This window comes from Myotis yumanensis, unplaced genomic scaffold (genome assembly GCF_028538775.1).
Source record: "Myotis yumanensis isolate MYYU_CA2020_CCGP unplaced genomic scaffold, mMyoYum1.0.hap1 SCAF_5, whole genome shotgun sequence".
NCBI classification, from domain to species: Eukaryota; Metazoa; Chordata; class Mammalia; order Chiroptera; family Vespertilionidae; genus Myotis; species Myotis yumanensis.
The window spans coordinates 28,169,559-28,184,353 of NW_027223756.1; the positions used below are offsets into that span (position 1 = coordinate 28,169,559).

The window sequence follows — 14,795 nt, forward strand, 5'->3', positions numbered from 1 at the left end:
TTGTTTTATGTTCCAGAAACCCCTTTTTTTTCTGTGCGTTTTCCTTTCCAAGCACAAAATAAGAATACAATAGTCATTTCAATTATGATGCATTATATACCCAGGTTTAAGGCATTTATTCTTGTGAAGTTACTGTACACACTAAAAGAAACTGTCTTTAATTTTCCTCAGTTAACTTATTAATTACCTACAAGATGTTATATTATTCCACAATAAGTTACAATTTTATTTCATAACACAATGGAATACATTGTCTCAGATCAATTTTCCTTCAGATGCCCTTAATTATAATAATCACAGAACCTTGAAAGATGATGATACCATTAAATACAAGACTCAGTTAGTACATGATTACTTCCAAATAAAAATAATGCCAGTTACATAGAATATTAATGCATTCTTTATTCCATGATTAAAATATGTGATAACATACTAAAAGCCAACATGGAAAAAGGAATGGGGAAGGACAGCTGTGGTTTCTGAGGGGGACTGAGGAGCCATCCATGACAGGATTGGGAATGTATTAAATAGCTGCTATAAATGGGAAAGTTTGAAAAGAGAGATTTATAAGGAGGATTTTAGGGGCAATTACTAACATAGTCTCTAAGTCCCTTGAGGATATATATTATTTTTAAAGATAAAAAGGTAATCCTATATAATAAAAGGCTAATATGCAAATCGACCAATGGCAGAACGACTGGTTGCTATGATACACACTGACCACCAGGGGGGAAGACACTCAATGCAGGAGCTGCTCCCTGGTGGTCAGTGCACTCCCACAGGGGGAGCACCGCTCAGCCAGAAGCCAGGCTCACTGCTGGTGAGCACAGAGGTGGTGGTGGGAGCCTCTCTTGCCTCTGTGGTAACATTAAGGACCCCTCGGGGTCATTAGCTGTCAGGATCTCAGACTGTGAGAGGGTGCAGGCTGGGCTGAGGGACCTCCCCCCACCCCCGTGCACGAATGTTGTGCCCCAGGCCTCTAGTATGATTATAAGATATTAGAAAAATAAAAACATAAAAGAGAAACATGTTTACTATTATACTACCTATTTATTATAGAGCAAACAATAATTCAATCACTTCTTCAAGGAACACCTAGTTAATCTAGAGATGAATGAGATTTTTAACTAAGCAGAAATACCATGACACATCTTCCTGAAACATGATGAAGCATTGGTATTTCTAAATTTCCATCTTTTAAATAGGGAAGACAATGCAAATCAAATAAAATAAAGAACCTCACTGCCAAACTGAAGGAAAAGTAAGATTGAGTGAGAAGAAACTAACCAAATAAAGTGTTTCATTATCCATAAAGTAATTCAAATATAAAAGCCTTAATTTTTAAAGCACTTGAGTAAAGATAAAATCAATCTTCATATTGTTAAGAGAGAAAGAATTATTAACCCAGGTAGAAGAGGTGATTTACCCAAAGATGGGAAACAATGTATAAGAAACCAGTAGCCCTGGTTCCCAATGTTCTTTTGATAACTGACATATCATCTTTACCTACTAACTCCTGATTTATACTTATGACACTATACTTCTAGCCCCTCTTCCCCCTTACAGTGTGTGAAAACTTAGAAGTAGCGAGAAATAATTCACCAGGACTCATTTACTAAAAATTGAATATATTATCAAGGAAATATGCAAAATAGTGGAGGAAGCTAAGTAAATAGGCAATTTTATTTATTTTAGTGATAGCTCATAAGCATATTGTGAAGAAAGTTTACCTGAGGTAATGTTTCTTCTCCTTTATCTTCAAGTAAAGACTGGGGTGCTGATAGAAAATCCTTTTTCTCGCAGCTCTCCTGGCTGATGAGCGTGTCAGCATAACTGGGGTGCGGGAAGATCAGGTGACTCTTCCGCGAGCCCGCAGTGAGGGAGACTTCGTGGGAATAGGTCTGCAGGAAAGCCTGCACCCCGTCCACGCCCACAAAGTGCGAGGCAGGCAGGCCCTCCAACCCGCCTCCTGAGGCCTGGAGCAGACGTGACATGTGCCAGCGCCTCAACCTGAGCGCCAGCAACACGATGACAAAGGCTAGAAAGACGCAGGAGACTGCAGCCACTGCCACCACCAGGTACAAAGTGAGGTCCGACGCGTCAGGATTCGCGGAAGGTTCGAGGCTATCCAGGTCAGCCAGGACATCTGGGATGCTGTCAGCCACAGCCACTGTAAGCGTGACAGTGGCAGAGAGAGGGGGCTGGCCATGGTCCTGAACAGCCACCACCAGGCTCTGCTTGAGCGTATCTCTGTCCATTAGGGCCCGCGCAGTGCGCACCTCTCCCGTGTGCAGCCCCACCGTGAAGAGCCCTGGCTCGCTGGCTTTGAGCAGGCGGTAGGACAGCCAGGCGTTCTGGCCAGAGTCTCTGTCCACCGCCACCACCTTGGTCACCAGGTATCCGGGTTCTGCGGAGCGAGGCGCCAGTTCCATGCCGGTGGAACCATCGGTGGGGAGTGCAGGATACAGAATCTCCGGTGTGTTGTCATTCTGATCCAGAATAAACAGGCTCAGAGACACGTTGCTACTGAGTGGTGGGTCCCCGCTGTCCTGTGCTGTCACCCACAGTTGAAGTTCGCGGAACTGCTCGTAGTCAAAGGAGCGCAGCGCATAGAGGACACCGGTGTCAGAGTGGATGGAGATGTAGGATGACAGGGGCGCCCCATGAAGGGTGTACTCGGCCAAGGAATAAGTTACATGGGCATTGTGGTCGCTGTCGGGGTCATTAGCTGTCAAAGAAATGATGGAGGCGCCTCTGGGGTTGTTTTCAGGCATGTAGGCAGAGTAGGAAGTGTGAAGGAAGGTGGGCGGGTTGTCATTGATATCTGCCACCTGCAGCAAAATGTGAGCTTCCGTGGACAGAGACGGGTTCCCTCCATCTTTAGCGGTCACAGTGATGTTGTAAGAGGGAAACTGTTCTCTGTCAAGGGCTCTGGTCGTAACCAGCCGGTGGTAATTGTCCACTGACCTTTCTAACTTGAAAGGAAGGTTCTCTGGGAGTGAACATGTGATAAACGCATTCTGCCCAGAGTCTCTGTCATGCACATTGAAAAGTGCAATTATGGTTCCTGGAGGAGAGTCTTCAGAGATTGAGCTGGTAGCAGTGGTGATGTAAAATTCTGGGGCATTGTCGTTCACGTCCAGAACTGTGACAATAACCTTCGTTCTGGTCAGAAGGCCTGGACCATCCTGAGCTTCAATATCAATTTCATGGAATTTGGCATCCTCATAATCTAGACTTTTTATAATTGTTATCTCTCCAGATGCTGGCTTAAGCTCAAATACCTCTGAGGACTTTCCAGGGTTTTTCTCTTGAAAATATGCCACTTGAGCGTTGGACCCCTCATCTGCGTCAGTGGCGGTCACCGTGAGTATCCGCGTGCCGACGGCCATATTCTCTGGAACACTCACATGGTACTCGGGCTGTGTAAAGACAGGCGCGTTGTCGTTCGCATCCAGGACCATAACGCGGATACGGGAGGTGCCAGATCGGACCGGGTCGCCCCCGTCCAAAGCCATGAGAACCAGGTGGTGAACAGCCTCTTCCTCGCGGTCCAGGGCGCGCTCCAGCACCAGCTCCGGGTACTTGTTCCCATCCGCCCCGTTTCGCACGTCCAGGGAGAAGTGCTCATTTGGGTTAAGTTCGTACTTTTGGAGGGTGTTCTCTCGTATGTCCGCATCATGAGCACTCTTTAGAGGAATCCGGAACCCCGGCGTAGTTGTTTCACTGATTTTTAGCTCCAGTTCCTCTACTCCAAAGCCAGGGGCATTATCATTTATATCTGTTATTTCCACCTCTACTGAATAAATAGTCAATTTATCTTCCACAAGAATGTTAAAATTTACCAGACACTTAGCACTCTGAGCACAGAGCTCCTCCCGGTCTATCCTGCCCGCGGTGACCAAGCTGCCGCTTCGCGGATTGAGAGCAAAGAGCTGCGTCCTACCTCTGGAGACGATGCGGACTCTGCGCTCTGCCAGTGCTAGCGGCTCCAAACCCAAGTCCTTGGCGACGTTGCCCACGAAGGAACCTTTGTCGACCTCTTCTGGCACAGAGTAACGCATCTGCCCAACTGCGGCCACCCACAGGGCCGCCGAAAGGAGACACAGCAGGACCAGCCTTCTGCGTTGTGGCAACTTTTGCAGAAACGCCATTTCTTCCGCTGCAATCTTTTCTCCGAGGCAACTTCCAGCATCCAGTGCGGGATTCCAATCTTTATTCCTCAAGGTCTGGGGAATGGAACCAGCACTCAAGGGACCCAGCTCACTGTGGAGAGAGCAAGAGGGCGGCTGGACTGAAATTCTTAGCCGTCCGGAAGCTTGGGGGCCGAATGCCCAGCCCTCTGTGTTGTAGCAGGCGTAGCGTAGGATCGAGTGTCTTGTGGGCTTTTACTTCTTGGGTGGTCAACAGCGACGCTCAGAGGCCTAAGTAATATCTGCACTCTCTCAGGCAAACGATGTTTATGTTAGCTTTGTGACTTTCAAGTTTCTTGGAAGAACCTTACAGTTCTAAGATATCTTAGAAGGAACTCGTTCAAGTCCGGAGTCTTTCTCTCAGAATTAACAAGAATGGTGTAAACGAATGTGAGCTTGATAGTAGTTGCTTGGAAGGTATTATTGAAGTTCAAGGCATTGATTAAGGTTGCTGCTGCCCTTGCTCTAAACATCTTCAACCTCTTATATTCAGAGGCAATAAGATTGATTTGAAAGCATTAGCTACATTATCTTCTAAGGTTATATATGTTGAATTTCTGTGCTTGATGGCTTAGCAATTAACTTCAAGACCTGTATTTAAAATACTGAATAATTAGACACTGAATTGGGTGACTATCATGTGCCTGACACATTGTCTGATGGATGCTGGAGATAGAAATGGTGACTCTGATGAACACAGTCCTTGTTCTCCTGAAGTTTACAGGATAGTGGAGGGCAAAGGAAAGTAAAGAGAGTATTTATGATAGAGTATACCTGCTGTGATGGTGGGAAACACTGGGCAATGAGGGAATACATAGGAAGGGTAACTAGCTTAGATTGGGGGGTCCTTTTCCAGGACATAATTCAAGCTGAATCCTAAAGGGTACGATTGGATCAAGAAAGAGGCTGGAGCAGTGTTCTAGAACCTCAGTACAAATGCTTTGAGGTGAGAGGCAACATGGAACATTAAAGAAACAAGGAAGGTGTTTTGTCACATGGAGAATAAGTCACTCAAAGTTGTTAGAGCTTGCTGAGTTTTTCTCCCCTGATGTTTAGTGTTTCTAAGCACATAAAATACAATGCAGTGGATGTCTTTTTACTCCTGTTTATTTTTATGTATCTATGAATAATGCATTTGTTAATTCTGAAATATTTCAAACATATAGGCAAGCATAGGAAATAATGTAATGGAAGTCTGTGTACATACCATTTAAGATTAATCAAATCTTAATATTTCACCATATTTGAGATCAGTTCTTAAACAATTTGTTTTTTAATAATTTCAGACTCATAAAAAGGTTACAAAATAAAACAAAGGTTCCCACATACTTATTATCCATATTATCCCAAATGTTAACATTTTGATTTCATGCTCTGTCTCTGTCTCCTTCCCTCTCTCTCTCTCAATCTCTCTGAACTATTTCAGAGTATGTTGCCCATATGATGCTCCTTTACCTCTTAAGTACTTCAGTGTGTAGTTCTTAAACTAAGTTACATCACCTCAGTAAATTGGCACTGATATCGTTCCATTATCTTACCTACAAATGTTATTCAAATTTTGCCAGTTGCCACAATAATGCCTTTTTACAGCAAAAAGAGGAAAGTCTGGTCTGTGATCAAATCCAGGACCAAACATTATATTCAATGAATTTCCCTTTAGTTACACTTCATCTGAGACAGTTCATCAGCCTTTTATTTATATTTCATTACTTTATTCTTTTGAAGAGTAGTGGTTAGTTATTTAGTAGAATACCCATCATTATGGTTTGTCTCATATTCCCCTGCCCCCCATGATTAGATTCAGATTATGTGGTTTGGGTCAGGAATACTACAGAAATGTTGTAGTTTCTCAGTGTATCTTACCAGGAGGTATATGACATCTTTTTTTACATTACTGCTAATGTTAACATTGATCATTTGGTTAAGGTGATGACTTCTATGTTTCTCTATTAATAATATCTCTAGTAAAATTACTGTTTTCCCTTTATTTTAATTAGTTTCTTGTAGAGAGATGCTTTAATACTATGTAAATGTCATGTTTCTAAATGAGTTTTCACCCATTGATGATTCTTACCTGAAACAATTATTACTATAGTTGTTGGAGATCAATTTCTAAGAAACAAACACACAAAAAGATTCAAATCCCTCTAGTATTCTTCCTTAAAAACACTCATATTCTTCCCTCCATAAAAGTAACCACCATCCAGAATATAGCAATTATTGTTCCCATGCATTTTTTACTGCATATGGATGCATCCATAAACATTTTTGTCTATTTCAAATTCATACTAATAGTAGCATGGTGTACTTATTCTGCAATGCACTTTCCTAAACATTCCACTTTGTTACCAAGTATTGTATGATTTATTTGATATTAGATATCCAGGAAGGGGAAATCTACAAGAAATTTAAAAAATAGATTAGTAGTTTCCTGGCTCAACATTCTACTTTTGATATTTATGTATGTTGATAATGTTCATTTTAACTGATGTATAATATTCCATTATGTAAAGAATGTTAAATTTTATTTTCTTATACCTGTAGGAGGATATTAGGTTTTTGTTTCCCTTGTACTCCCCCTTTTCCCTTCCTTACTCCATTTCTTTCCTCTCCTCCTTCCTTCTCTACCCCCTCCCCTTCCTTCTTTACTACTGCAGACAATGAGACAATTAACCTTACTGGACATGTCTCCTCATGTACACATCTTTTTAGGACTAGGACATTAACTTAAAAAAATAGGATTTCTGGGTCATATTATATGCATATCACTTTAGTTATCATTGAGTATAACAAACCACCCCCAAAATTAGTATCTTAAAATTACATGGTTTCATTTGTTCAATAATTTTCAATCTGAGCTCAGATAATCTTTTCAATTCTTCGGCTGGTCTTGCTGGTGGTTACCCATGCAGCAGCATCTAGGGACTGTGCTCTGTTGGTGTGCTAAAACATCTGAGTGACTTTCTATGTAGTCTCATGGCCTCTCCCTTTCATAATGGCTTTTCTATGTGTGCTTTTTTTCTTATGATCCTAACAGAGATTAACTGGACTTCTTTAAAAAAAATTGTGGTGCCCTGGCTGATATTGCCCAGTGGCTAGAGCATCAGCCTGTGCACAAGTATGTGTGTGTCTCTCTCTCCCCCTCTCTTCCCACCTCCCCCATCTTTCCTTCCACTCTCTAAAAATCAATGAAAGAACATTGGGTGAGGGTAAACAACAACAAAAATTGTGATAAAATATACATAACATAAAATTGACCATTTTAACCATTTCAAATGTATAGTTCTGTAGCACTAAGTAAATACACATCGATCTCCATAACTTTTTCATCTTCCCCAATTGAAACTCTGTAGTCATTAAACACTAATTCCCCATTCCTCCCTTCTCCTATCTATTCATCTGTCAATGAACACATGGCTTGCTTCAACTTTTTTGGCTATTGTGAATAATTCTGCTATAAATATGGGTATATAAATATCTGCCTAAGTCCCTACTCTTGTTTCTTTTGAGTATATATCCAGAAGTAGAATTACTGAATCATATGATAATTCTGTTTAATTCTTTTGAGGAATCCTCATACCTTTTCCATAGCACCAGCAGCAACATTTTACATTCCCAGGAACAAAGCAGGAATGTTCCTATACTTCATATGATCATTTGTTAATAATAGCCATCCCTAGTAGGTATGAAGTGGTATCTCATTATGATTTTGATTTGTATTTCCCTAATGTGTGATATAGAACATCATTTCATGTGCTTATTGGCCATTTGTATATCTTATTTGGGGAAATGTCTATTCAAGTCCATTATCCATTTTAAAATCCAGTTGTTTGTTTTTTGTTGCAAGTAATAGTAGTTCTTTATACTAGTATATTCCAGATAGCAGTCCTTGTCAGATATTTTCTCCCATTCTGTGAGTTGACTTTTCGTTCTGTACATATTGTCCTTTGATGCACAAGAGTTTTTAATTTTGGTAAAGTCCAGTTTATCTGCTTTTCATTTGTTACCTGTGCTTTTAGTGTCACTTCTAAGTAACCATTGCCAAATCCAATGTCATGAAGATTTTTCTCTATATTTTCTTCTACGAGTTTTATCATTTTAGCTCTTGTGTGTAGGTCTTTGATTCATCTTGAGTAAATTTTTTTTCAATTGCTTTTTTTTGAGTAAATTTTTATATGGTATAAGGTAAAGGCCCAATTTCATTCTTTTTGAATGTGCATATCCAGTTTTCTCAAAACCACTTGTTGAAAATCATTTGATCATTTATGTGACAGTTCATTTTTTGACTCTATTCTATTCCATTAGTCTATATATCTTTCCTTATGCTAGTACCATATTGTTCTGATTATTGTACCTTTGAAGTAAGTTTTGAAATCAGGAAGTGTGAGATCCCCAACTTTGTTTTTCTTTTACAAGATTGCTTTAGTTATTTGAGGTCCCTTGATCCTCCATATGAATTTTAGGATGGAAGTTTTTTCTATTTCTGCAAAAATAGTATTATTTCTAAAGCTATATTGTTCAGTAATGAGAGCTCATAATTTTTATAACCTTTTGTCTGTTCTTTTTATAATTATGATAGTTCATTTATAAAAACCACTATTAATGTTGTTGCCTAAACACCACTTTGTTGTTAAATTAATATTGACCTGACTGCTTTGTTTTGTCAGTGTGTGTGAATTACACTTAAATATTGAAAATAAAAAGTATATAATATATATATTTGTTTTAAGCATGTATCTTGTCAGCAGAATATAGGTGGATTTTTAAAAACATCCAACTTGATCATCTATTTATTTTAATAGGTAAACTTAGCTCATTTATACACACAGAAGTAAGATTTTTTAAGAAATGAGAAAAGTTTAAATTACAAGTTATGTTATTGAGAGTGTGCTCTCAGTACCAAACAGAAAATTAAAATCCACACTTAGACATTAGGAATGAGAAAAAAAATTAAAAACTATCAGAGAGAACACAGACATTTCCTACAAAATAATGACAATCTGTTGACAGAAAATTTCTCTTAGCAACAATATATTCCAGAAGACAACATGTTTCAACATTTTGGCTTGTACACTTATTTTAAGTGGAAGAGCCTCCTTCACCACTTCCTCTCCCTCTCTCCCTCCCTCTTGGGTTCAGTGTTTTGATATCACAGCTCACACCTGAGATACTTTCCATGTTCATTTTCTGAAACCAGTCATCTGTATCCACCATTCTGCCTTGGTCTTAGGCTTGCAAGTTATGACCAAGAGATTTGGTAGGCAGCATTTTTATGCAATTTCCCCTTTTTAACTAGCTTAGGGGCCTAATTGCTTATTTTGCATTTAAGTAGTAAGCCTGGCTCAGGTCCCTTGTTTAGCCTGAAGCACTTTTGTCTCTATTACACTGCTGAAACAACCTCCTGACCTTCACTGCCTTCATCTAAATTCAAGATTAGAACTCCCACAGCTTTGGTCTGTCTCACCTCTTACTTTTTCACTTTTCATCCATTTAAATACGTATCTTTTATTTGTGCCTTCCTATGCTTTTGCTTTCCTCTTTTTATATTTTATATATCTCTGTAATTTATTGGAGCATAGTAAGTAAATCAAAGCAAGAACTTACTCCCCTATGATACATTTTTTGTAAAGAGCTAACACACACATTAAAATGAGATATAGTCCTGGCCTGTCTGGGTCAGTGTTAGAGCATTGGCCTGTGCACCAAAGGGTTGTGGGGTTCGATTTCAAGTCAATGGTGTGTACTTGGGTTGCAGGTTCGATCCCACAGGGGAAGCAACCAATGTTTCTCTCCCTCCCTGCCTCACTCCTTTCTACTTTCTCTAAAAACCAATAGATCCCTGACCAGTTTGGCTCAGTGGATGGAGCGTCAGCCTGCGAACTGAAAGGTCCCAGGTTCGATTCCGGTCAAGGGCATGTACCTTGGTTGCAGGCAACATCCCCAGTGGGGGGGTGTGCAGGAGGCAGCTGATCGATGTTTCTCTCTCATCGATGTTTCTAACACTCTATCCCTCTCCCTTCCTCTCTGTAAAAAAATCAATAATATATATATATATATATATATATATATATATATATATATATAAAATATCCTCTGGTGAGGATAAACAAACAAAAAAACCAATTCTCAAATTGCATAGTCAATTTTCTATCATTCATTTTATTACTTCATTTTATAAGTAACTTAAACATTTGATGCGTCATAATTTTATACTAACACAATTAAAATTACTATTTTAGAAAATCTTTACTTCTTTAAATGTCCCAAATAAAATAGTACCCTGACACCTGACAGATGACCTCTATATTATATTTAGGAATAAATTAGGTGGTGTTTGTAATGTAAGAAAATTTGAAAACACTATTATAACATAAATATTGTTGTATCTTTGCTAGTCAAACCCTATCCTTGCCAGATAAGACTATGTAAACCAAGAAAACACACACTATTTGGCGAGAGACAAGCGAGATGATGTTAGAAGACCGCGCTCCTTCACCACTGAAGTGGCACTTCACACATACTCTTCATCCCAATCACCAACAGTCTCCTTTTCAATGAAAGAACAATTATAAATATGCTGGATATAAACACTGAATAATGATTTCCCAGGATTTGCCAATAGAAATCTACAAAGATATATGGGAAATAGAACTGCTAGCAGCAAAGAGTGAAAGCAAGTAAGCAAACTCAGGGATTCTTTTTATCTAGGTAAATTTACGACAAAAAGTTTACCTGCGAAAATATTTCCTTTTTGTCTTCAAGTAAAGACTGGGGTGCTGATAGAAAATCCTTTTTCTCGCAGCTCTCCTGGCTGATGAGCGTGTCTGCATAGTTGGGCTGCGGGAAGATCAGGTGACTCTTCCGCGAGCCTGCAGTGAGGGAGACTTCGTGGGAATAGGTCTGCAGGAAAGCCTGCACCCCGTCCACGCCCACAAAGTGCGAGGCAGGCAGGCCCTCCAACCCGCCTCCTGAGGCCTGGAGCAGACGTGACATGTGCCAGCGCCTCAACCTGAGCGCCAGCAACACGATGACAAAGGCTAGAAAGACGCAGGAGACTGCAGCCACTGCCACCACCAGGTACAGAGTGAGGCTGGAGTCATCAGGGTCAGCGGAGGGCTCCAGGTTGCCCAGGTCGGCCAGGACATCTGGGATGCTGTCAGCCACAGCCACTGTGAGCGTGACAGTGGCAGAGAGAGGGGGCTGGCCATGGTCCTGAACAGCCACCACCAGGTTCTGCTTGAGAGCATCTCTGTCCATTAGGGCCCTTGCAGTGCGCACCTCTCCCGTGTGCAGCCCCACCGCGAAGAGCCCTGGCTCGCTGGCCTTGAGCAGGCGGTAGGACAGCCAGGCGTTCTGGCCTGAGTCTTTATCCACTGCCACCACCTTGGTCACCAAGTAGCCAGGTTCTGCAGAGCGGGGGGCCAGCTCCACGCCGGTTGAACCATCGGTGGGGAGAGTGGGATACAGGATTTGGGGCGCGTTGTCGTTCTGGTCCAGCAAAAATATGCTCAGGGAGGTGTTGCTGCTAAGCGGAGGATTCCCGCTGTCATGCGCAGTCACTCTCAGTTGAAGGTCCCGAAACTGTTCATAGTCAAAAGATCGCAGTGCGTACAGGACGCCGGTGTCTGCGTTAATGGAAACATAGGAGGACAGAGGTGCCCCCTGGATGGTGTCCTCTGCCAGGGAGTAGGTAACTTGTGCATTCTCATCGCTGTCAGTGTCATGGGCTGTCACAGAGAAGATGGAGGCTCCTCTGGGGTTGTTTTCTGCTATGTATGTGGAGTAAGAGTCCTGGCTGAAGGCCGGGGGATTGTCGTTGATATCTGTCACTTGCAATGAGATGCTCATTTCAGTAGATAGAGGTGGAGTTCCCTGATCCGTTGCTGTTACTGTGATGTTGTACCTGGAGGTAAGTTCTCTGTCCAGTGTTCCTTCTGTCACTAAACGGTAATAACTATCATCTAGTCTTTCTAATTTAAAGGGTAGATTTCCAGGAATGGAACACGTAGTATGACCATTGTCTCCAGAGTCCTGGTCATGCACACTGATAAGAGCAATTATGGTTGCAGGAGGAAAGTTTTCTGGGACCGCAGTGGTGACAGAGGTGATGGTCACTTCTGGGGCATTATCATTTACATCCAGAACTTTGATCAGCACCTTAGTTCGAGACATAAGACCTGCACCATCCTGAGCTTGAATTTCCATTGGATACATTTTGTATTCTTCAAAATCCAAGGGTTCTTTATTCGATATTTCTCCTGTATACGAATCCAGTTGAAATATTTGGGCTACTCTTTGGTCTGTGTTATGAAAGGAGTATGTTACTTCCCCATTGGCTCCTTCATCTGGGTCGGTGGCTTTTACTGTGAGCAGCCGAGTGCCCGGGGGCACGTTCTCCGGGACACTCACGTGGTACTGTGCTTGAGTAAATGCTGGAGGATTGTCATTTGCATCCACTACCTGAACACGAATCCGGAGGGTTCCAGAGAGGACTGGGCTGCCCCCATCAGAGGCCGTGAGGAGGAGGTGGTGGACAGCTTCTTCTTCCCTGTCCAGGGGACTCTGCAGCACCATCTCTGGGGGTTGGGACCCGTCAGCTCCTTGCTGCACATCCAGGGAGAAATGAGGATTGGAGCTGAGCTGGTAGCTCTGCAGTGAATTAATACCCACATCAAGGTCTTGCCCAAAAGGCAGAGGAATCCTTGTACCTGGAGCAGTTAGTTCATTCATTTTAAATTCCACTTCCTCTAGCTGGAATTGGGGAGTGTTATCATTAATATCAATTATTTCCACTTCAACAGGGAAAAGCTTCATTTTATCCTCTACCAGGATGTTAAAACTCACCAGACAGCGCAGGCTCTGAGCGCAGAGCTCCTCGCGATCTATCCTGCCCACTGTGACCAAGCTGCCGCTTCCAGTATTCAGAGCAAAAAGCTGCGTCCTACCTCTGGAGACGATGCGGACTCCTCGCTCCGCCAGCTCCTGGGGTTGTAGCCCTAGGTCTTTGGCGATATTGCCCACGAAGAAACCTTCGTCTGTCTCTTCTGGCACCGAGTAGCGGATCTTTCCAGCCCGGGCTTTCAACAACGGCCCCAGAAAAAGGAACAGCAGGACCAGCCCGCTATAGCCGGGCAGCTTCACCCAAATCGCCATTGCTTTCTTGCTTCAGTTTTCTCCCAGTCCGGTACCAAGGGTATTGTTCCTCTGCACTTCTGAGCCTAAACTAACTGAATTTTCAGGAGAACTCAGAGCAGAAAGTGGAACAGGAGCAGGGTCTGAGCAGCCTCAGGGAGACTGTTTTCAATCTGGCGGTGATGGAGGTTCTAAGAAGCTTTTTTTTTTTTTTTTTTTGTGAGGGGTGAATGCGCGCGCGTACTGTCTGTACCTCCCAGGCTGGTGAACAGCGGCGCCTAGAGTCATAACCAGTTACTGCACTCTTTTGTAATAAATATTCTCTTCTCATTAACCTTATCTATCAAGTCTTAGTTTGTTTGTCAAGGAAATAGTTAAGCATTGTACAATATATGCGTAAAAAGGAGAAACTATTTTCATTTATTTAATCATAGCTAAATATTGCTAAATTTCAGCATTCAGTAGAAACCCAGTGTTCCCAAGCTATCTGCTTTCCCCATTTGCTGTTCAGAGGGAATACCACAAAGGGGACAAAAATCTTCCCTCCACTCTGTGGTATATGTTGACCACTTGACAACTTATCAGGCCACAGAGATGATCCACTGACCAGTGAGGATGAAAAATCAAATGGAAAAATGAACCTCTAGAATATAAGCTAGACTTTTAAAAAATTGGACTGTCCCATTTACTCTCCACTGTGCTTTGAATATTTATCAGAAACCTTGGCCTTTTTGAAGAACATGTTTTAACCCAGCCTCATTTTTTGTCTTTTTTTTTCTGAATTGTTTATGTATTACGTGGATTTTAAAAGATCTCTAATGTGAGTTTTTAAAAAGACCTTTAGTTCACCAAAAGGTAATATATTTTGAATAAAATAACACTGGGCTCTTGGAATTACACTGGGAAAATGTCATATGAATTTCTAATTTCGACTTTGAATTGAAGAGATATAAGAAGTGGTGATATTATTCTTCAAAACTGAAAAGAAAAGGGCAGTTTATTTTTAGAAAGGCTATTAAGGATAATATGCATTCTCCTATATGTTATTGCATACTCAATAATTTCTCCAAGAGAAGCTGGTGTTCTTAAATAGCAGGATTTTAAGACTCCATTGTCTTCCTTCTTTTACATATTGCAAAATTAGTAAAACGGTTACTAACTAAATTGTCTCAGGCTTAGAGTAATGTATTTATCTTTACCCAAAAGTTAGGAAAGGATGTTTTCTGCATTCCAGAGTTTGACATTTTCAGAAACAAATTGGCCAGATGTTGGCAGCCAATCCTTGGACACCATAACTCAGAGGAGTCTAGAAAATGACGAAACAAAGGAAACAATCAAAAGCCACAAGAATATTTCTTGGAAGGAGAATTTCTGATCCTGCATAACAAAATCTACAGCTTCTCAGCTTCTCAAGGACAATTATATGGAGCTCAAGGGCAGGGACTTAAAGGTACAATGAACCTTCTTCAA

General features: G+C 41.5%; 1 protein-coding gene across 4 annotated transcripts in view; it reads right to left on the reverse strand.

Annotated features, from left to right (window-relative positions):
• The window catches only part of LOC139010384 (protocadherin gamma-C4), a 162,199-nt gene extending 148,485 nt beyond the window's left edge, over positions 1–13,714 (reverse strand). Inside the window, exons 1-2 of one of the 4 annotated variants that reach the window (XM_070414764.1) lie at positions 10,926–13,714; positions 4,715–4,784 (exon numbers count right to left, since the gene is read on the reverse strand). In XM_070414764.1, the coding sequence (XP_070270865.1) occupies positions 4,734–4,784; positions 10,926–13,346 (2,472 nt within the window). In that variant the 5' untranslated portion in view covers positions 13,347–13,714 and the 3' untranslated portion in view covers positions 4,715–4,733. Of the gene's footprint in view, positions 1–1,730; positions 4,374–4,714; positions 4,785–10,403; positions 10,741–10,925 lie in introns of those variants that run through there. The other 3 variants (XM_070414767.1, XM_070414758.1, XM_070414754.1) reach the window with 3 other exon arrangements.
• Between the last annotated feature and the right edge of the window lie 1,081 nt (positions 13,715–14,795).